The 23,703-nt window shown below is 44.2% G+C and overlaps 1 protein-coding gene across 10 annotated transcripts in view; it reads right to left on the reverse strand.

Moving 5' to 3' along the window:
* Positions 1 to 23,703, reverse strand: part of LOC139811377 (growth factor receptor-bound protein 14) — a 250,329-nt gene that overhangs the window by 7,067 nt on the left and 219,559 nt on the right. For 9 of the 10 annotated variants that reach the window (XM_071775649.1, XM_071775650.1, XM_071775657.1 and 6 more), the window contains 2 exons: positions 4,144 to 4,412; positions 87 to 180 (listed from right to left, as the gene is read on the reverse strand). In XM_071775649.1, coding sequence (XP_071631750.1) covers positions 87 to 180; positions 4,144 to 4,412 — 363 coding nt within the window. Of the gene's footprint in view, positions 1 to 86; positions 181 to 4,143; positions 4,413 to 19,725; positions 23,240 to 23,703 lie in introns of those variants that run through there. The other variant, XM_071775658.1, reaches the window with a different exon arrangement.

The following is a 23,703-nucleotide window of genomic DNA, read 5'->3' on the forward strand; positions in this document are numbered from 1 at the left end:
AAACTTTTTCGCGTTTAATCGCCGCGAAGTTAACTCGACCGCAAAAAAGATCCTCGACTAATTATTGATCAGACGCGGATACTTACGGGCTGGATTTGCGCGTGAAAGACCTTGTCGTTGTACTTATAGGTCAGCACGAAGGCCCCAGGATTGCTCTTGCTCTCTCTGACCAGAAACACGCTGAAAGTACAGAAAACAGAATATTTTAGAATTCTAAAAGACGCGACAAAAATGTAGTTATAGCATTAAGGCTTGAGTCAACTTTTTCGATTTTTTTCTTATAAAATTTATTTCTCAGAGATCAAAATTAATTAAGAATAATTTTAATAATAGTTCTTTTTTTACACGATCCAAATAGATAATCGGTATTGATTATACAATAACAGCGACGTCGGTACATTCATGAAAAATTTACATTGCTTGGTGGGGCACGTACTATCTCTCACCGTAACTTTCAAGTTTTCTAGAAACATTCAAATGATACGTATACCAGAGACCGAGTAAGAAAAAGGGTTAAGAGCTGCTTAGTCAGACGATATCTGAATACAGGACTAGTCGGGAGATTCAGGAGAGATAGCTGTGCTTTTTGCAGCATGCAGAGACCAGCACGCTGCACCGGGTGCCTAGATGTTTGATACCGGGGAGGATGGCGAGACTACGGCTCGTCCAGGCGTATCACAGTATAAATTAGTATGGTCGTAAAAGGCAGCGGGACGAGTAGAGTGGTTTAAAAAAGACGGCAGAGGCGAGGGGCGAAGATGGAGGTCAGGGGGATGCAACGACGAGGACAAGACCGACCGGTCGGTCACGAGGCAGATCGGTTGCAGCGAGAAACAAGAGAGAGAGGGAAAGAGAAAGAGAGAGAGAGAGTCGCGTCGTAAAACGATCGCAACGCGGCCACGCGATCGTAAAACTCCAAGTGGAAGAAACGGTTCTCGCTTCCTTCCTGGCACTCTCGCATTGAGAAATCCCGTTGCCGCTGTCGCCGAAGAGAGAGACTTGCAGTCCCTTTTGCGATAAAATATCATCAAGCACATGCCCATTGCCCTCTTCCGATAAATATTTGATACTACACGACGCGCTCGTTAACAAATATTACGCAGCACAACGGCGATATGTTCACAGAAAATTCATTGCTATTTACGTAATTTTTGTACGAAGCGATTCGTTATTTCATAAATTGGAAGAAAGGCTTAGTGCTTAAGCTATTTTGATAATTAATTCGTAACAATCCTGAAATCCCTATGTAAAGTAAAAAAATTATTTTATTGTATAAGAACGTTATTTCTTTTCTCGACAAAATCTTAAGTCCTTAATCTTAAGTCTTCATCCATCAGATTAGCATTTCCTTGAAATAATGTGTCATATTTACTATCTATTGTAAGGCTAAATTCTTGGGGAAAAAGAATCTGAGAATCGCGATGCAAGATCGCACTCGGGCGACCCATTTTTTTAGTATCTCGCCCGGATTATTCATGTGTAGTGACGATAACGTTTGCTAATGTCCGGTATCGTCTCTCATCAACCCCAATGCTCGTCCAATGGAATATTCATGCGAGTGAATATTCCACGTCCGCCAAGCAGGCAGATAACATACCGGCAGTGGTGACTCGTAACTCCGGCTACGGAACGGTAATGTCCAAGAACTATCCCGAGTTAGAGGATAACGATGTTATCCTTATAGGAGGGCTCTCATATAGTACAAAGGGGCCTGACGTCCATCGCTAGGATATGTCCTCTCTATCTCACGAGCTGCCCGAGCTAACTCGCAACATCGAGAGAGACAAATGGCGATTAGTAGACAATGCCCGGGGCGGAATCGATTAGAAGGTTTTTTGCATCTAACGACGACGACGACGACGATCGTGACACGAGACAACGGGAACTCACGAAGAGTGAAGAAACTCGCGAGTGCCAGGTAGGAAGACACAAGGCGGGACTCTCTCACCGCTTCTCCCCTTCTCCTTTTTTCCCCGTCATTGTCGAGATGAAGAGAGAAAGGACGAGGAAGAGAATACGGCGGAGGCGGCGAGGCGGGTGTACGATCGAGATTATGCAAATTTATGCAAGGGCCCCCTGAACGAACGTAAAACCCGGAGACAACTACGTGATCCCCGAGCACTCAATTACCCACGGCTAAGCGCGACGAGATAGATGGAGAGAGTCGTTAATTAACCATTTATCCGCGATTCCCGGCGCTAGTACGGCGAATAAAAGATGAGATCGAGGAGCAAGGAAGAGATAAGAGGAGAGGACGAGCGACAAACCGGAATATCGGCAAAACGCCGCCGCGCGCGCCGCTCGTTCGGGTCGTGACCGCCCGCGAGAGGAGGTCACCGATGGATGATCGACGTGCCGGAGACGTGGACTCGATCGTTGGATGAGATGTATACTCGTTAGGCAAGCGACCAGAGAGAGAGACACGAGAAAGAAACACGATACGCAGGTCGTTAGAATTATATTAGCGTGCAACTCACTTACTTGAGCTCGTGCAGTTTTAGAAATTTCCCTTTTCTTTTCTCTATTATTTTCTGTATTATTATACCTTGAAACTATACTGTCCTCATCAACTGCTAAAGATTATCACGCATTTATGACTCTGCCCCCGTCCATACACTCATATGTAATACACACTCCGGGGAGCAATGCCCCGTCTCTCGAGATTGCCTACGCGGACATAATGAAATCTGATTTAAGATATTAATAATTTCCTAACGTTTCAAGGGCGTGTCCACACGTGTAACGCTCGCTGAGATTACCGGGTCAATATGGGTTAAATGCAAAGGTCAATATGGTACGCGGTGACGGATTCGACCCAGGACAAAATGGCATAGAGCCAGTGAGAGAAAAAAAATAAAAATAAATAAAAAGGCACAACTGGCGAGAGGAAACGAAATGGTGAAAGATTTATTACGTTCTGAAGATGACTCTATCTAAGATATAATAAGGAACAACATGGAAGAAAAAGCATTTTACATAATAAAGTGCTATATCTAATGAACTTCATTTTTGTCGATGTTTCTTTCCTCTCAAGTTTCTGCATGTGCGTAATTTATTGTTTATACATAATATTCTCTTATAAACTTTAGGTTAACAGAAAAAAGTATCCGCGTTATTATTAGAATGTACCGGCAAAGCATTACCCTGCATAAGAAAACACAGTCGACGATCGAGTCTGCGATATCGCGATTAAAATTCAAATACGGCGAACAGCCGCGAGCGAATTAGCAAATAATAAGATACTAAAATAACAGAGAGACGAGAAGCGGAGGTGGGCGAAAGAAACAAAGTACGCTCGATAGGAATTCATCGTGATTTACGATCGCTCGTAATAATCGCGAGGATTACGCAAGCGTCAGCCAGGCATGTCGCCCGCGCTAGCAGCTTCGAGGTCGTAACTCTCAACCGGTTTGAGGCGGGACCCTCTCCCGCCCGGATGATGACGGTTATCGTCGTTAGCATCGGCACGATCCGGGATTTTCGGGCAGCATCATTAGATCATTACAATGACGATGCCGCTGTTGCAATCAGCGACGACGCGTTATCAATCGCGGGCGTGACCGCGATTAGGCGAGAGAGAAGCAGCGTACCTCCACAAGTGTAGTGTTGAGAAAATTACGATTGAAGATACAAGCTTAATTCTTCATCATCGTGCATGATGAATTATACCCAGATCATTAAATCGTGTCAGATATTTTACGAACTTAAGTATGTCATTTTAATTACGTAATTAAATCACGATCATAATTTTTGTATTAATTTAAAATAGACTCATTCATCAATAGTAAAAGTTCCATTAAACTCCATATATTTTTTAATTTCTTATTAAATTTTTTACTCTTAAAAATTTAATTTTATTTATATAAACTAATTTTCTTCAAATATATATATATCTATATTATGTATACAAATATATATATATATATATATATATATATATATATATATATATATATAATTAAGTATAAGCAGAATCTTTTTCAGACTTTTAATTATATATAACTTTGAGTTATATCTCAGCAACTTCCACAGACTAGAACGAAGAATAAAACTTTGCGATCTATTTAATTCACTTCAAAATTTAAATCGCGCTTTTCGCGAAATTGACTTCAGAAGTTGATTAATCGACAAGATTGAACTTACCCGTCGACGCTGCCGTGATCCCTTATAATAGCCGCCGCGACATCCCTCTTGAGGCCGCCGTGGAACCAAGGCTGAAGAACGTGTATACCGGCATCGAGGCCGTGCAGCCTCATCATCGCGCATCCCGGTGGTGTTCGCGAAAACGGCCGCCATCTCCGTCGCCAGACCATGCCTTCGTTTTCGGCTATGTCCTTGGCTTCCTTGGGATCTTCGACTATCCTGCCCACGCTACCGGTAAAATCCATCGCCACGCGTGATCGTATCGATTCCTGCAACAAAAAAGAGATTTGATATCATTTGTCTTTTCTTAAACATTCATCTTGCACTGATACCTTCGAAAGCTGAAACTTAAACCAAGATTTCATTTAAATAAAGTCTTCGATATCGATTGAGAAAGTTCCGTTCTCCATGAGCAATTCTAAAAAAATTATTATATATCAGTATCAACATATATTGGGAAAAATCTTTTATTTAACGAGAAGAATCGCCGCGTTTTTTTTCAAAACAGTTTATTATCACGCATGGATACATGGATATGTTCCCGGTGAACGATGCGATGGACCGGAGTTTCAGCGTGCTCAATGATCCCGGGATAAATACGTCCATCTATATCCCGAGTATGAACGTGAGTTTGAGCGTTTCGACGTTCATCTCCTGGCAAACGGAAGCCCGTCCTTTACGAGCGAGGACGATGAAGGGGGCGAGCCCGTTCCGGGCTGCCGCCAAACGCTTTTATTTGGGATTAGAAGCGCGCGGGTGGTTTCCAGTCCGGTAAATAACTCGTCCTGCAGGGCGAGAGAAAGAGGAAGGAGAGAGCGAATTCTCTTCCTGTTTCCATCCCTTCCGCTCTCCCGGTGATCCATTGGCGAATAAACCGCGCCCCGCGAATCTCCCGTAAAATTATGGCCCGAACGCGATACACAGCCGGTAACAATCGCAAACGATAACTCATCGCCGCCCGCCCCGGCAATAATTTTCTCCGCGGAACTCTTTCCACGAACCGCGATTCCACAATCGACGCGGATAAAGAACACCGATGCCCGAACCGAGTCTCGATATCGCGCGAGACGATCGCAAGCGTTATCGAGATAGCTTGGAACACCTTTACAATAATGGAGTACGATTGAGATCCCGTGGATGAAAATACCCGCAATTTCTAGCATTCGGATGTATCCCAGAATCATACTTATCGAAACCACATTTCACGATTTTGAAATTGTGGCTCGAGAGCACCTGTGACATCTAATTTCACAGCGCCGATCAAAGCCGTGGGTATTCGGCGTCTATATATTCCGAAATTTCAAACGTAAATTATATCCGGATATCTGACGGTAACGGTATATTGGAAGCCCAGTGTGGACGTATCCCGAAGGATAATTTGCGTCGTCGCATAAGCAACCTCCACGCTATCCCCTCGCTCTTTAGGTCCTTGATAACGAGCAAAAAGCTGGAGCGCACGTAGTGGATTAGTCGGTCGTTAAAATAAATAGACGCTCGCGGCGCGAGTACGTACGAGGGAGAGAATTACGGGAGAGAGAGAGAGAGAGAGAAAGACAGTGAGAGATATGGGGGAGAAGAGAGGGGTTAGGCGTTCCTCATCAACCGGAGAATTACCGTAGAGCGAGAACTCGAGGGTGCTTTCAGGAGCCCGGAAACCGGGAAAGCCGGTGCGCGGCCCCGAGCATACGCCCGTAACGTGGCCGGCCGCGATCGATGTTCAACCGGCTCTCTCCAGTTCGGCTTGCTCCTTCTCTAAGCTGTTATACGTCCCATCTTTCTCTCCGGAGAGAGAGAGAGAGAACAAAGAAAGATAGAAGTATCTACGCGATAGGCTTTCATCCTGGCCGGTGTGGCCTTGACACCGGAGTGACCCGATATGCCCCGGCAATTTAGAAACCGTGTTCCAAACACACTGAAGAGAAGTCTATCTCATGTATGAGACTTCTTCCTCGTTATTTTTTGTAATTTAACAATAATACAATAATACATTACATACATAATTATATAATAATATAATACAAATAACATTCTGGATATAACATGTAAAAATGTAGATATTTTTATGTTTTCTTTTCAATATTTTTTTTCATGAATTCTTCAAGAAAAAAATCAGCCTTGAATACTCGTTACTTACTGTTTTATTCATTCCCTCTCGCTCGCTCACGTTATTTAAACAGTAATAAAGGAAGTTGAAGGTGTTGAGTATCGCAGATACAACAGAAAGTTAATAACGGTGTACTATCAGGAAGACTTCTGCAGGTAAAATTGATTTTTACACGGTACACTGAGCGATATCAGGACGAACGTTTAGCGTTAAAGCCTGGCGGCGCAGCCCAGACCAATCTAAGTCCGGCCACGTGTATATAATATTTTAAGGGATGTCCGACGAGCGAAGTTAACGCGGCGAGCTCCCCGGGTTCCGGGTGAGTTTACTACTTCCGGCCCAACTTCGTCGGTTTAAACACATAGAGGAGAGCAAGAGGGAGAGAGAGCTTTCCCTGGCTCGGCCAGGCTTCCTCGTCGTGTTTTATCGTTATTACAAGCTCCTTCGAAGTTTACGACTCTGTGCAGCGGATAACGTTCTCCGCCCTTCCTCCCTCTTATCCTCGTCAACCCCCTCGTCGTTCGATCAACCTCTACACGAAGCGTTAGCCGTCGGAAATGCGTCCCGGTTGCACGACCACCGCGCCGCCCGCGCCCACCCTCCATAGCACATTTCCCCTCGTAAAGGAATTTCGTTATGTCGCTTATGGAAAGTCGACGTCACCTCGCAAAGGACATAAAAATCGTCGGTGCATCGACAAGCTATATTACGAGCTCTTCACCCAATTTACTAGACTTCGACATTAAACATTTAGACAGTTATCTCAAGTTTTCGAGTTCTGCTAAAACGCATTTAAAAATGAGCGAGGAGTAAAGATTCATTGTCTGTGTCTGTGTATATCCCCAAAGTTTTCTTAACATTCTTTATTCATAAAAAAAGTCGTTAAACACTTAATAATGTTATTGAAAAAGCAACGTAATTATCCTTCTTGAATAATTATGCATTAGAAAAAAATACAAACATGTATTATAATGTAAAACAACACAACTTCGTAACTTTTAACAAAAATTAAAAAAATAATTAATATTAATATTTATTGTAATAATACACTAAGATTAAATGCGATTAAAATAAACTTATAAAACTACATCACAAAAATTCTTTACTGAATTTCAATTGATTCGTTGATTCGTTTCACGATATACCCAAAATCATCCTCGAGATCATGACTTTCCCCTCGTAACGAAACTTCGCTGACTCGCGAGATTATCAGTGTTTCGCGTGTGAATACTTTTCCCCGGAGTACCACTCCGTCGCATTACTTCGCTTAACGACATTTTAAATTGTCGCCAATGTAACGGTGATATTACGAAATTGCGAGGTGATATTGCACGTCGCGACAACGACGTGCGTGTATGCGCTTCTCAGAATATCACGTGTATGTTCCACCAGCGATTGGATTTCCCTTCGCTCGCCATCTCTCCTCCGCTCCTTCGCCGTTTCGGCAGCATTTCGCGACTCCCTCGTTATCGTGGATGCCTAACGTTGTTTTACGACCGATAAAAGCATCCCTCCCTTGTCTGCTGGTATCGTTTTACCCAGAGCTGCATGGCTGCTAACTGCCACGCAGTGTCTGCTGAGCGGAGTATGAGGAATCAGCAAATGAGATAAATTCTGTCCGGTTAATTATCCTCGCGATTTCGCAGTTTGTCGCTCACGTCTTATATAAGGCAATAAAAATAAAATAACACACATAATATAAAGCCAGATGTACAGATAATTATTTTGTGCAATATAAAATGATAAGTTTGCAATACAGCAAGAGAATAGTGCAAAAAGTAACCGATTTTTATGTTAAAGGCTTTAAATAATTATTTTATGAATTATTCTAATCTCTTTTCAATCTTCATTTCTTCTTTCATTTAAATAAGATACAATAACAATTATATTGGAGGCCTATAGTACACATATATAGAATACAGCTCTATCATTTTAGAAGCTCTAATCTCTCAGGCGATACTGATAAATTACAAGGCCAAAAGGCGAACCTGCGTCTTTTCCAACTTTTGGAAACTTCGATCTTCATTGCGGAACAGCCTGGCAGTTACCGATTAGAGACGCATCGACCGATCAATAGTCGTTCTTTCCGCGTGTTACTGGGTTACTATCTCGCTTCGTAGCCGTGTGATAGCGTAATGCGCCGACAGCGTAGTCATAAACGAGGTAAAATGCTCGTAAAACCGAGTTTTTAACGCGTTATTATTTAATCACAGCGAGAGTAAAAAAAACTACAGTAAGATATTAAAATATTTTTTCAATTCGAAGATTGATCCTCCGAATTCAAGAAACCTGATCAATTAAAATTACGGTGTTGTTGGAAGCATCCAACAGATTTCCAACAAAATTATATGTGCGCTCATACGTGCGTAATGTTAATTGATATCACGTCTTCTGTTTACATTAGGGATAAAGAAGACAGGTAAGAGCTCGCTTCTCTCTGTCGAAGCTCTCACAAACACGCGGTGTCTCGCGAGCGTCGCGAGTTCGTACGGCTCTTGCATAATAATGTAGAGGGTCAACGACGGTCGAAGATAAAGCCGTCAAAGAAGGAGGGAGAGAAGTGGGAGATTGCACCTGGAGACTCGCGACTCGACTCGCGATATCGATCCCACCGGCGACCGGCCGTATCGCTATCGGCCACGTGGACGCGTTGCTGGTTACATGACCGAAGAGATAAAAGGATTCCTTCGAAGCGCACGCAGAACTATATGTGCGGAAAACTTTCGCGTCGGTTTCCATTATATTTATACTCGGAAAACACCGGCCGGTCGGTCGGTCGGTCGGCATTTGCCGAGAGATACGCGGGGAAGGGTTTATCGAGGCTATTTCCGGTAGTACACCACGAGGGTTTATCGCTACGCCACCTCCTCTACCTCACACCATCGAGAGCGACACGAGAAACGTTCGGACTAATATTTTGCAGAAATAAAACAAAGCCGCAGCATGACGGTTCCGCATTTACTTACAAGCTTATTCCGACAATACTTTTCTGAAAGCTTGCATTAGAACAATATATGTCATTTCTAATTCGATTTTACACGAAATTTCCTATTCGTCTCAATAATGTTTTCGACAGTTTATTACTTTTTTGTATAAACGCAAGTAGGTGTTGAAACTTGGAAGTAAAAAAATGATGCTTGGAAAACGGTAAGCTAATACTCTGTGCGTGAGACCACTTAATAAAGCAGCAACTATTTTAACTAAAAATTTATTTACTAATAAACTAGACTTGAAATTCCATCACGATCAAATATAAATCTTCTCGAGAATATTAATTTTTATAAAATTATAAAATACACAGAGATTCCTCTCTTGGTTCTTAAACAATTCTAATTTTTTAAGTACAAAAGTACAAAAAACTACAATTTTCTACATAATTTTTCTGTATTAATTAATTTATTTATCATGGCATATACTCTATATTTATCTCTTAAAAGAACATGAATGCATTCGCCTCTTTGATGAGGGAAAACCCTCAAATTCGTAATATTGGAGGTCTATTGCTCCGCCAATTAAATTTGCAGAATCCGTTTACAGTAAAGACTGCATAGCAGCGTGCAGTGATAGCTATAGATCCGTGACTTAGGGTTGACAACCCCTGACAAGCCTGTTGCTAGGCGCCCATCAACTGTCCCTGCACAGAGTCGGGTAGCCGAGAAACGCGAACGAACGAACGTGGGGCTTGCCTCGCTTTGCACCGATCGACGCTACTGCGCATGCTGCTCTTTGTTCCCCTTGTCTCCTCGTAATACGGTACCCCCCATTCTATCCGCCCCCTCCCCCTGTTTGTCTTTACCTTGCACCCCTAGCTCGCCTGCGTGCCCCGATACGAGGCAGCGAGGCTCAAAATCGTCCCCGGGTGGTGCCACAAAAAAAAAAAGAAAGAAATCACGTCAGCCCGACGAATTTCAGCTCTGGTCAGTAACGTTTGCGAACCATTCCACCCCTGTCTATCAAAACTTTAACGAAACTTGGCAAATTCGTAGAACAAACGAAAAAAAAATCTTAATGAGTTTCTTCATTGTTGCTGATGTGGTCACGTTTAGGAGTTGGAGCTGCCCTCGAGGTTGTAGCCGCCGTGCTATATTGGAAACTATCGGGGGAAAGTATTTTTTGTAGGAAAGTTTCGTAATAAAAGCACTCTAAAAGGACGCTCGCAAATTAAGAAAGTTTTTGTCCGTCAGAGGCGTCTTTTATGTCTCTAAAACCTGAATATTAGTGCGAGCTAAAATTGTCGGCGCTACTTTATTACGCAAACCATTCAGTTTCATCGCGAGACCGGAGGATAAGGGGGGGGGGAAGAGACAATTCGTGGCTATTCGTCGTAAAGAGAGGAAAAGTAAGGCGGGACAACAATGCGGAAGGATTTTATACGAGTATACGGAATTACGTCTGGCATAATTTAGCCGGCTCTGAAAAGGAGACGAAAGAACCGCGAGGCGACACGCTTCCGCCATCGACCATTGCCGCGTTATGACATCCCCATGCATAGGGTATTACGCAACGATCTCGCCGGCAGCGACGGGCCGCTATCGTGCGATTTGCACGATGACGCACGAGCAACTCGGTATTAATTGTCCGAGGTTATCGAACAAAGGCGAATTACTGTCACAAAGCCGTCGTCGGTGCAACGTCGCCGTCCCCGTCGCCGTGGCGCAGCTTCGCTAGTTGCGGAAGACACATAGGAGAAGAAGAGGAGAGGACATCTCCTAAATTGCATCGGATACGCTCGGTCTCAGATAGTAGTCGACCGGTAGTTTAGATAGACGTTAATTGTGCCCGTGGCGATTCGCTTGGGAACACGTCCGGCGCAGAGAGAGGAAGCGAAGACGAAGTTCATTCTGAAATAATGGAAGAACCCAGGCCGCCCGCCGACATTAGCTCGGTCGCATCGTCGAACAAAGACAAATTACGCGGACGGCTGGCCGAGCTGGCAGTGCATGCGGTTCCTCGGCTTTTCAAGAGATCCCTATCGTCGTCGTTGCGCAACCATCGCGGAGTTCCATCCACCGGCTACGGGCCGATGATTGACGTAAAATTATGCAAAAACTGTCGTCCCGCACTCGAGCGCGAGCGGAACATGCGTTTCTTTCATGCGCGAGGTACCTTCCTCCTCTTCATGGCGAACACGGACAAAGAGCTTAAAGGCAGAGGCAGACAACCTGGCTGACATCATTCTGGAGACGATCGCGGTAACCGCAGAGGAGCAAAAAACGATTCCTTTGATGGCTTTGACAATTGATGGCGATTCCTCGAAGAAAAGAAAACATGCTCTGAATATCTCTAATTTGATCGGCTATCTATCGATGCGATAACACATATACGAGGAGGCGAAAGAAGAAATCATATTTATAGACACTCTGAATTTTTTAAGTCCGTAATTGGTATTTTATGTATCTATTTTGGTTTTAAAAGTTGCAAACGTCCGAATCTAACTTGTAGTTATTGCATACAATGGATATCGAAGTTGTAGTTGCAGAACATCGAATATTATCGTACTTATTGGCGTCAAATGCGGGATAACAATACGGGCTTTTACGCATAAAAGAAAGACCTTTTCTCGTAATCAATATACTTTTACGGATTCGTGAACGCGAATTTCGCCACAAAGCACAACGCAGAAACCTGATTCATCCGAATTAATCGCGCGTTAAAGCATAATTTGCGCGATATCATTTTTTTCCCCCAAGGTCCATCATGATGGTGCGTAACAATTACGAAGAAAAGGGAGACCATCATGTATTAAATAAAACGCTAATAGACTGAGTCGCTCTTTTCCTCGTTAACTAGCACCCTAGTCGAGCTAAAATATTCCGACTTTACAGCCGCAACAAGTTTCCTAACAAGTTTCAAACAAGCGTGCTTGTTGTTGGGAAAAAAAAAGGATATCGTGCAAACTACGCTAAAAGCGAGGTCCGTCGGTCGTTATGAGGGCATTGCAGACGTTAGGCCGATAACTCACGTGCACTCTTGCACTCGATCGTGCGACGTCACCGACATCGCGCGCGCGTATAATGCGCCGCGTGGGCGCGTTATACCGCGGCATTCAGATGCGTTCGATCTCTCGCGTACCCGTGGTCGTACATGCAACACCCGACGATTATGCCCAGCCGTGTCGCATACGAGAGGGAGAAAGAGTGATAAATCGATCGGTCGCGCCCGTGCAATTTGAATAATAAACGGCGCGCTCGCTAAACCGAGAAAAACCTCCGGGCTCGTATCTGCGTCGCGATTACGCGCTGTAACCGAGCGCGCTAACGTCTCGTGCTGAGCTAAATTACCCTCGCGCGCGCTCTCTCAAACTACGTTTCCCGCTGTCGATTTACGATTCATGAAGTCGTGAACGAGCCGTAAGTTCGAAAATAAGGGAAACGTGTCGCCCGATTATTTTGCACCGACGAAACGTTCTCGTTCCGTTTAACTGTTCAACTGTCTGTCGATATCGTCGAATGTGAATTACGTTATATTTCGTTATCTATATCGGAGTACAAATTATATATGATAAAAGTACGAAATAAAATATATCGAGGTATCGAGATATCGCGATCAGGAATTCGCTCCAAGTATTTAAAGTCTCTGAATGAGTCAAGCGTGTCTCTCTAAAAAATGTACTATCGCATCCTTCAATACCGTTCTCGGTGGTAGAGCGGGGTACGGAAATTTGAAGGATGGGATCAAAGGGGCGATCGAGCACAATGGCCTGTTGTGCCGCGTAAGCCGCACTTCGGTCTCTCTTAGAATCTTCAGTCTGAACGCGCACTAGGCACCAGATGACTTCCTCTCTCGAGGGATGCACGACAATGCAACGTCGCGGATGCGACGCGTCGCGTCGCGTCGCGTCTCTCTAGGAAGAAGCTAAAATTGCGCCGGTAGGCGGAAGTGCGCGAAAGCACTAGCAGCTATCGATCGCGGCTTACTCGCGGGAAATGGCTCGTTAAGAAGATTGGAGAGGACCAAATGAGCTTCGCGAAAGGAGCGCGAAAGCTTCTTGACTTCTTCGGCGAAGCTTGCGCATGGCAAATCGTCGAGAAATACGTTGTTATACCATGTTCAAAACTGTCTATTCAAGCACATCACTTTAAACTTTAATTCGATTCAATTTTTGTCTAAAAAATTATATTTAATCACAATTGTATAATAATGTATCGATTATAAATTCAATTTTTTCATAAATAATTAAGAATATTTAAATATTTTTTCGTGTTTTGATAGAAAAAGCAAATATCTTTTTTTTGTGTTATACATCGCATAAAAGATAAATACTTTTTCCAGTTTAAAAGTTAAGGAATGTATGTATATGATGCCGCCGAAGTCTGTATGAAAGTTCGCGCTCGATATGGTTTATGTACTGTGCAGGCGAAATATTAAGAGTGCAAGCGAGAGGCGAAGTGCCAGCGCGCATAAGATAAAATTAGATGTTCGGTCACGTGTGCAGTGTTCCCGACAGAAGTGTTAAACAATTTTGCCAGAGGCATGTTCCGGCGAATAAAAATAGACGTGATAATTCCGAGCGGAAGATGGAAGAGAGAAAGACAACCGGGAGAAAAGAACTGCGAGAAAGGGAGTCACGCCAAGAGACGAACGCCGCGGGATAGTCGGCCGATTATTGACATCAATGCACCTTTTAACTTGCTCAAACGGTCTTCGTTGTTTCTACATTAAATTAACTGCCGAGAGCCAAATGTTGCGGCTCTCGTTCCCTTGCAATGTAGCCGAGAAAGCCAAAATTTTCGACGGGACACTCATCGCTCTCCTCGCAAGATCACGAAACATTTAATCCGTTTCGCAATGTTTTCGCTCAAAGGCACTTTTGATCGCGCGAAACTGTTTTTTTCTTTTTTTTTTTTTAAGTAATCCGTAGACCAAACTAATCTTTCCGCAGAACGAATTAAACTTTTCGAAACTATCTTTTCTTTCGTTTTACTTTATGCAAACCCTTGTGCTACAGGACTATGTACCCCATTAATCTCTTGGTTTTTAATTAAATTGAGAACTTGAAAGATAATTTTTAACAAGCGCGCATGCCCCTGAAACATATCCCCGCCAGCTTCCGTCGAAGAAGGAAAAATAAACTCGCTGTTCCGAGAACGAGGTTTTTCACTTGACATCCGCAGGGTAAAATATCGGCTGATCCGCAATTGCTACGCTGATGACAAAATAGAACGAGTTCCGCGGTGACGAGTAGGACGATATTCAAAGACTTTTAGGTATGCCTTTCGAGAAAGCTCGCGGGGTCAAATCCCGAGAATGCAGCAGCCTAAACGACGTTTGCGCCGAGATTAATCTCCGGTCGCGCGCGACTTACGCAAAGTCATACTCGAAGTAACTCCGACTTCGCCTCGGCAGTAAGTTAATCAAGATCGGAATTAGTAGTCCCGCTGCAACCACGCTTGCGTCATTAATGGGTTACCTAAGGTCGCGAGCACACGAAAAAATAAAGTAATACCTTTCTGCAACCATTACCTTTTTTGCAACCGCGAAAAGAGGGCTTTCAGAAAGATCTCACATTCTTTTTACGAAAGAATAATTTAATTGTAATGTTATTTAAAGAGATTAAATTCTGTATTAAATGTGGACTAATTCAATCATTGCAATATATTATATAAAATATATATTTTTTAATTTTATCTAAAATTCGTGGCCAGTTAGACATTCTCTTTTTAGGACCCAGAGACAAAAAATTGCAATTATTCGATGTATCTACCGAGAGATCTTATCGCTTCACTGTTATTCCCAGCGGGTTTACTCGTGTCAGCCCGCCCGCGGCTAACGTACTGAAAAAAGGGTTCCTTTTGACAGCTGTCCTTGGCCGTGACTAGTTCGTCCTCGACGTGTACGTGATTACCTTGAACGTCCCAAAACCTTACGTCATCCGATTCATTCTAACGTCCGTCGGTCCGGTTTACGTATAGAAGCATCACTGATTATGTCCTTCTCTATAGTGAGTGAATCGCACGCTTTTCCAACCGATAATCATGATGAACGAAATGAACTTCAAACCTATTCGTATTAAATTTGGGTTCTTAATTGAGCATGCAATCGTGAAGTACAACATCAATTATTAACTTGCGAACATTCGCAGAAAATAATAAAATCCTAATTATTAAAAAAGCGATCTGCATAAATCAAGGAGATTCAATCTTGCTTAGTACAACTTCTGTAGTTTTGCACGTTTAACTTTCTCTGCATAAAAAAAAATATCGATACTGCCGGCCCGGTTCAAACACGCAACATAACAAGTGCAAATTCTTATCTCGGATAATTCTAAATTATTTCTTATCTTGGAAATGCGTGTTACATTTTTTTTCCAAGCGAATCTACCTTGCATGATCGACGCTTATAGCTCTTTAACAGGGCAGGGAAACCTATGCTATTATACTCGCAGCATATTTAGATAAAATTTTGAAAAACGCGCCGAGACCTCTGGTCACTCGTTCTCGGCGATTATCCTGCTGAGTTGAAAAAGAGACGTGGAACGTAATAAGGAGGACAGAACGAAAGGAGCTGCGAAAAAGGTGAAGCAAGATCTCGGGGGAGGTCAGGGATTACCAATTGAGAGGTTCACCCTGTGGGTGAAGAGACTCGCGGTCATGTCGGAGTTATTACGGTCGCCCGTAAGGTCACTAGACGCGTGTCTAAGTCTCAGTCTACGATAGGTGTTTAAGCCCTAAGCTCTAAGAAATTGACCAATCACAGTCAATTATTCTCCTCAAATTCAACTGTGATTGAACAATTTCTTAAGGGTTAGGGCTTAAAACACCTATTGTAGACCGGGACTAACCAAACATCGGGGCAGCTAGAGCAGCGTCCAGCGAGAATACCGGTCGCGCGCGCTTGTTAACCGCTTACGCCGATCGTAAAGCCTTAAGAGAGTACCCGTTGCCGTCCTCGTAATCATACGGCCGGCCCGTTGCACACCACCGTCCCCCACCGGTGATCGTCTGGCGGTTCTGGGGCGCGCGAATGCACGAACTCTCAAGCGCTACCGTCGATTCCGTGTAATCATGCAAATTACGCGAATGAACTATTTCGGTCGTTTCTCCGCCTTTTCGTTCGTTCCCGCTTCGACGATGACGACCGCAACCGTGAGATTAGATCGACGAGACTTTTATTCCCACTGCTCCAATCCCCCGCCCCCGCCCCCTTCCACAATCGTACGTTAGGTAACACCGGTAATTATCGTTCTCCACGGGTACAATGGAGAACTGGTGAGACGGCGTCGAAAGCGAAGAAATCTAATGTATGGCCACTTCAGGTTTTAGTAACCGTGAAATATGTGTGTAACTAGTAGCACTTTCGACGTCGAGTCCAGAGAGAGGTAGAGAGAAACGCCCGTTTTAGAGGATAGATATATGACTGGGTAGAATTATTCTATCTTCGCATCAGAAATCGCGAGTTGTAATCAAATTTCGCAATCATTAACTTTAGCAAAGACAATAAAAGCTACTCGTATCTTTTCATCGTACTATTTATTATCGTCAGCGTTTTTGCTTAGAGCTATTTCATGAATGTTTAAGCATCTTTCACGCTAAGCACTTCTCTCTCGTTAATATCTGGATCATTTTGCTCAGATGTTTTTTTTTTCCCAAATGTGTCGATGCATAAATAGAAAAAGTGTATTTCAATACGCAAACAAATATTAAAGGAGAGCGAATGTGACAACGTTTAAATTGAATTTCGATTGCGCGAGGCTGCCAGCGGGAGTTTACTAAACTCGGTCGCCGCACGGCTTTTCACGGTAACGAGCCTTCAAAATACCACAAATCTTCTTCGTCGCCCGAGACGTCTCTCAGGCAGCCGCGTTCCGTGACTTTAGCATTGCTAATATGGTACAACGTCGGATTAACGTTCGCGGTGCGGCGCAAATCTCCGCGAGTGCAAGAGAGAACTCCCAGAACGAGGGTGTCCGCAATTTTCCAACTCAGGGAAAACCACGGGGTTCCTTCATGAGTTTCCTCAAACTTTACCTTCCGCTCTGGTGTCACGTTAACTCTTACCGCGACCAACTTATTTTCTAAATGCAAACGGGCAACAATAACCTTTTTTTTTTTTTTTTTTTAAGAAAAAAGTCGCGTTATATGAAAATATTATACATACGTACACAAGAATACGTGTACACAAGAAACTTATTTCAATAAAATAAACTTGCAGAATTAATTTGTACATTCGTAAGAGAAATTACTATTTTATGTAATATGTATTTTGCGTACAAATTCACATCAATTATACAGTTATTCGCGATCGTTTGCAGAGTCTGAAACATACGCCAAATTAAGGCTGACAGTTCCTCTCTCTTCTCATCAGAGAACTTTGTTTCCCGTCTTGCGCTGCCGCCGATCCGTAAATGGATTAATGTTGATACTCGCGTTTGGCATAGGCAACGAGGTGATATTCCCGGTACGCTCTGGGGACGAGGAATGCCGCGAAAATACGGACAGGCGACCACGTAGATTATGTAATAACCGCTGACAGTCGTGCAACTCTAAAGTCGCGGCAGCTGCGGAATTACGGCAAGCGGAAGAGCGGCGAGGAGCGCGGAGAGACGAGGCGGAATGAGAAAAAGACGTGGAATTTGCTAAATGCGGAACGGAACAGCGAACCGCGTCCAAGGTGGCCAAGCGAGGGGGTTTAAACGAAGTTGGACATGCGCCAAACCTGAACTTGCATCGGCGATATTTATGACTGGCGCTAGGCGATCTATATGATTAAGGTCTTCAAAGTACCTGCCTTAACTTGGCGGGCGCGAAAAAGAGAGAAAAACGCGGACTCGGCGTCGTTGTCGTAAAATATAGAAAGAAGAACGATACAAGAAAGGACGAGTTATGACTCCGCCCTGATTCGTGGTTGTACTTATCATCGTATCCTTCTTCCTTTCTGCTTCTGCGACGCAATTTCGAGATATTTCTTCTAGAAGAATTTGTTCTCTCCGAAGTTATTTAAAAAGAAAGCCAAGAGAATTCCGAATTTCTACGAGAGAATATTTAAGAATCTAATATCTATTACACACACATTTGTTGTTAATGATCAACCCCTTCAATAGTAGATACTAATGCTCTCATTGGTCGTGCCATGGTATTAAAAGAATTTGCTGAAGAAAATAAAAAAGAGGAGACTATCGCCTGTTTTCTGCATGTCACTAGGTTACTACGAGATCTCTACTCTCATGAATAACCAGTTGGGCTCGCGTAACCTGTTTACTGCGGGCAAAGAGGTCAAAATCAATTTATATGTATACATTTGGGCAACGAATAGGGATCAAGCGGCGTGGGATCGCCACGAGCTGTGCAAAAAGAATTTATTGCCACGTTTTACAACGACTGTCTGGCCATCTGATCACGGCTTCACCGTGCTATTTTCTACTTGCGTAAACTCCCCGTGAATTTTCTTTCAAAAAATTGCGAAGTGTACACGAATACTCTTGAAAAGATCCCGTCTTCATATCACAATCGCGTAATCCAACTTCTTACGGTAATCCGCGTTCTGCATTCTCATCGTATTTTGTCAGATCGCCGTATTACGCGAAACCAGGCCACGCAGTAGTTCAATCAGTGTCACGAGAAATAGAAAATTTTCTGAAAAATCTTGACATTTCCTCTTTCTCTCTCACTTATTTAAAATCTCTTACTTATTTTGTAATTCCAACGAGTCTGCGCGCTGAAATCGCGCACAGATCGTATCTGCGAGAGAAAGAAAAGGAAGAGGAAAGAAGGAAAGAAGAATCGGTCTCTCGTGGAGCTGGTCGCGTGTGCCAGGCCAGACATTATACCACGTTACATAATGCAGCGGCGATTAGATAATAGTAATTATAGGTTGCGCAGGAAGTGCAGCGAAGTCCCCGAGGCCCATAATCAGACCCACCCACTCGCGCGCATGCTCACGTACAAATACACACACGCACACGCGCATGCACACGCAAACGCGCACGCACACGCACGCACGCAATCCACATTCGCACGCACTATACCGTCTCTTCGCACCCAATCCGCAGCGCGCGATGACGTATGTAGAACCTTGCATGCGACCGATGTGTGCCGCGCGTGAATTTCCAGCGGATCGAGTTTCCTGGCTATCACCCGGGAAATGCGAGGCAAGAACCGGAGTTACCGGATAATATCGGGCAACGTTGTACAGTAACGGAGAAGAAAAGTGTCGCGTGGTACCGGAAGGTACCGCAAGTAATACCAGATTGGTAACTATTGAAGAAACTCCAGAGAACAGGTTGAGGGCGAAAGAGAACGAGAACTCACCTGATCTGTCATACCGGAAGACACGTGAACCGCCGAACGTCCTGGCGAACCTGGTGCCGCCCGGTTTCTTTGCCGAACGCGACGACCTTGTGGAAACAGCGGGCGACGCGGTGCATACGTGCGGGAGATGCGTCAGTGGCGCATCAGCGGGAAAGTCTGACAGGAGCCGGGAGCGGGCGTCGAGGCTGACAGGCGCGATTCACTGTTATTTCATTTTTATCTCTTTTTTCCTTTTGTTTTTTTTTTTGTTCGAACTCGCCGGACGGATGACGCGCGCGGGTGTCCGTGGCAGAGCTGGCGGAGAGAAAGAGAGAGGAAGGAAGGGCTGCTACTAGGGCCCGACCGGCGACGAAGGGGAAGCGCGATGCGGCAGGGAGAAATCGTTCAATGTCAAGGTTACATGAGCGCACGCGCATAGAATCGACCGTACGCAGAAGAGAGACAGGGCGGAAGCGGCCAAGAGGAAGGGAAACGGCGTACAGGAGGAGGGGAAGGGCGCGGAGGGGAACGGGAGGACCAGCTAGCCTTGGCAGGATGCTCTCCAGTGGGGATAAGATGCATCTCCTGGTTGCATCTGGTCGACGAAAATATAATGCCAATTGCGTGCGCCGCCCGGGGTTTACTGTGTAAGCACGTGGAATTTATTTGAACGAGAACAGCCATGAACGAGATTACCCCGCTCGCAATACCGTTTTGTATTCGCGAAATACGTAAGACTGGAAACGTTCCCGTTACCAGTGGTTCGTCGTGCCACGAGAGGATTCGCGAACGAATCGCTAGAAAATGAAAGAAGACGAGAATAATTCTGTCGATCATCGACGCGATATTACGATGATCGATGGTGATACGAACGTTAAACGCGACCATGTCAGATTCACAAATGGAAATGGCATTACGTACGATTTTTATATGAGAAAAATTTTGCTTCGAAATGACCGCATTATTCAACCCTAAATTTAGAATTAATGTACACAATCTCTGGCTATCACCATTTTCAATTTCATGTAATTCCCTAAATTCGATTTGTCTTTCATATATATATATAAATGACGCATACACATCATTTTAATACCTCTGACAAGATCTGAGAGAATAGTTTAACTTCAAACTCGCCAACTTTTACAGCACAGTTGCCTCGGGCAACCTCTTTCGGTACCGACTTTAATGCACTTCCTGCGAACACGGGGCGTGGGGGACAGAGGGTGAGGGAGCGAGTTTCGAGTGCAATTTAAGTTATTCTGAAAGGTAACATCGAGAGAGAGAGACGCGGGACGCAATTTCCACAATGCGAACGCCGTTTTCGGCAATCCCTATCGTCGAGTATTCGTTAATTGTCCCGCGGCAAGACGAAGCACGTTCCATTTAGTCGGCGAATTGCGGAGCCGCCTCTCGGAAAAGCAGAAACGGCCGATAGTCGCATAAACTCGTATCGTCTGCGAAAGAGATCGCCCGACGAGTATCGAAAAACGATGGAACGGAGCGTGCACCGAGTGTACAGAAATCGGGCGAGTGTAGTACAGGAGAATTTCGTAATAGCCGCGTTTGCACAAGCGCGCGGCTATTCTTTCCCGAAAGCTAACGTGAATTTTCCCAGGTACAGGAACGTCGGATTATTGACAGCTCTCGTGATATTCGCCAAATACGTTCACTTACTACCGAGTGTGCCTCGCGCAACGAGTGTTGCGACCGTTTCCGGCAAAAGGAGAAATGGGAAAGTGGCTTCTAACTTTTAGAGAGTAAAAGAATCGGAAGGTGACTCTTAACTTTCAGAGAGCAAAAAAAAGAGAAGGTGAATTCGGAAACGCGCGCGCGTTCGCGAAGGTATTTTCCCCCGAACCTTAAAAGTTCTTAGCTTAAAGTTCTTAGCTTACAAGTCGAATGTTGTTTGATCTCAAAGCAGAATACTGTTTTGAAGGCATTATAACGTCTTTCGTCTCTTTCTCTTCTTCTTTATCGCCGAGAGTTAAACAAATTTTAGCGCGAAAGAAACAACGGCAACCTGTGTAGTTCTAGAGTTTGTCGTGACATAAATGTCAGACGAGCGAAAGGATATTTTTCTCTCCCTCGGACGCGCATCCCTTCTTCGCCGCTTCCTTCCCTTCGGCCACGGGCGCGGCCAAGGCTTTAATTTATACCCGGTGGCTCCTCTTTTTCTCTCCCTCGCGCACACGCTTCTCGCTCCGGGTTTCGTCGTCTCACCGGGTCGCGAATAAAACTGCCGGCGAAGTTTTTTAGTGCTGGTCGCGCACTTTTCGAAAAGCATCGACCGTAGCACTTGCGCGAGCTTTAAACGGCCGCGTATTACCATCGATAAAGAGGGTCATAAAGAAGGCAGGGCAGCCTCGTGCAGAAGGAAAGAAACCAGAGAGAGGGTGGAGAAAGAAGAGAATGCGCATGTGTTTCGTTTTTGGGCGACGCTCCGACGAGAGCAGGGAGATACCGGCAAAGGATACCGACAAAAACCACACCCTAAGTGCACTGGCGAAACGTCTCTGAATCCTGCCTCTGTGGCCATATATAGAAGATAGAAGCGTAATCGTTCTTCTCGGAAAAATAGGAGAATGCCAAAATTATGAATGTTGGCTGCCAAATTATATTCCGACATTTATATCTAAAATTAAACAAAAAAATCTCAGATTCTACGATGCAATTTGCGAGACTGTTATAGATTAATAAACAGAAAAAATATCGTTATAATACTACGTTAAATGTCATTTTATTTAAATCTCAGACGATTTTATACACGACATTCAGAGAACAACGCAATCGTAGGAGCTAGGATATAAATGGCAACAATCCCCGGTTATCCTCTAGACAAAGCTCGCGCGTAATAGCAATCGTGGTAGTGGGTGAAGCGCGCAGCTTCATCACCGCTGTCGCGGGGCGGATCATTTAACTGGGAGTGCACTCGATTACGGGGTAACCCAGTCGCCACCGTATCCGTCTCGTCTGATGATGACGGTTATCAGTGCAGACGACGGACGGGGCGACGATAACAACGACGGCGGAGATGGCGCAACGGAAACAACGCGGGAACGTCCGGCTTTATGCCCGCCAGCGATTTAGACGGTGCGCACTCCTCTCCCGAAGATCTATATGCAAGAATACCTCCCCGTCGACGAAGGCGCAGCTATATAGAGAAAGTTCGTCCGTGAAATCCCTCTCCTAAAGAGCTCTTTTACGATTCCCGATTCCTCCTTTCTCAGAATAATTGAGTAATAAATTGAGTAATTAAAACGTGTTGACTTTATCATTATTGATAATATTATATAAACTGTATTCATAAATTATTCGTAATCGCCCAGCCTCGATTGTCTTAATTAACTTATTGACATTAGGCAGTTAAAAGAAATTGTATTGATATCTTTAAAATTTAATTAAGAGACACGAGGGCATCAGTAAGCGTTTCGCAAGATCATATACATTCTGATTACGTGTTTTCCCGATTATGCAATTATTCCACTTCGGCGATGTTGCTCTGCGATGTGATTCCTCCAACACTTCCATCTTTTTCACTTACGACGATGCATCCAATGACGCAAGGTGGAGAGCGCCGGCCGGAGGACAAAAGGGGATGGCAGGGCGTCTCGGCGGAGTCGTAAAGTTAAATTAAAAATTTCCATGCGACGGCTTGGCGAGGAGACTCGGGGAGGACGGGAGAAGACCGATAAGGAAAACGTCGTCGCCGGAAATTCTCCCGCGCCTCTTGTTGTCCTTTTCCTGCCTTAGTCTGCCGTCTTATTTCCTGACGAATTTGAAGGAAATAGGTCATCGTTAGTCTTAACGTTAGCCTCGTTGTTTCGAACAATAGATATACGTCTGTAGATTGTCGAGCAGCTAGCCCTCTTTGAAAACTGATTTTAAAATAGACATTGTAATATCCACATAGCAATTTAAAAATTGCACGCGTTAAATCAACGCAAATCAACTTTATAGAAACTAATTAATATATTTTTAGTTTCTGCTGTATCCTCTGGTTTTCCAGCTTTTATTCTGCCCTTTTTAGACCGTAACCTTTATGCACGTGAAAACATAGAGGTCTGACATTCGCCGACTTCTTTTAATGTCAGATTCATTGACACGTGAAAGCCGGGCCCGCCGGCATACGCTTCGAAAAATCAGCGTGCGATTGGAAATAAATTTTTAACGGAGCAACGGTTTTAAGCTTTTAACGGAACATGTACAGTCGCGTACCAATAAAAGGACTCG

The sequence above is a fragment of the Temnothorax longispinosus genome, chromosome 4, assembly GCF_030848805.1.
Source record: "Temnothorax longispinosus isolate EJ_2023e chromosome 4, Tlon_JGU_v1, whole genome shotgun sequence".
In the NCBI taxonomy this organism is placed as follows: Eukaryota; Metazoa; Arthropoda; class Insecta; order Hymenoptera; family Formicidae; genus Temnothorax; species Temnothorax longispinosus.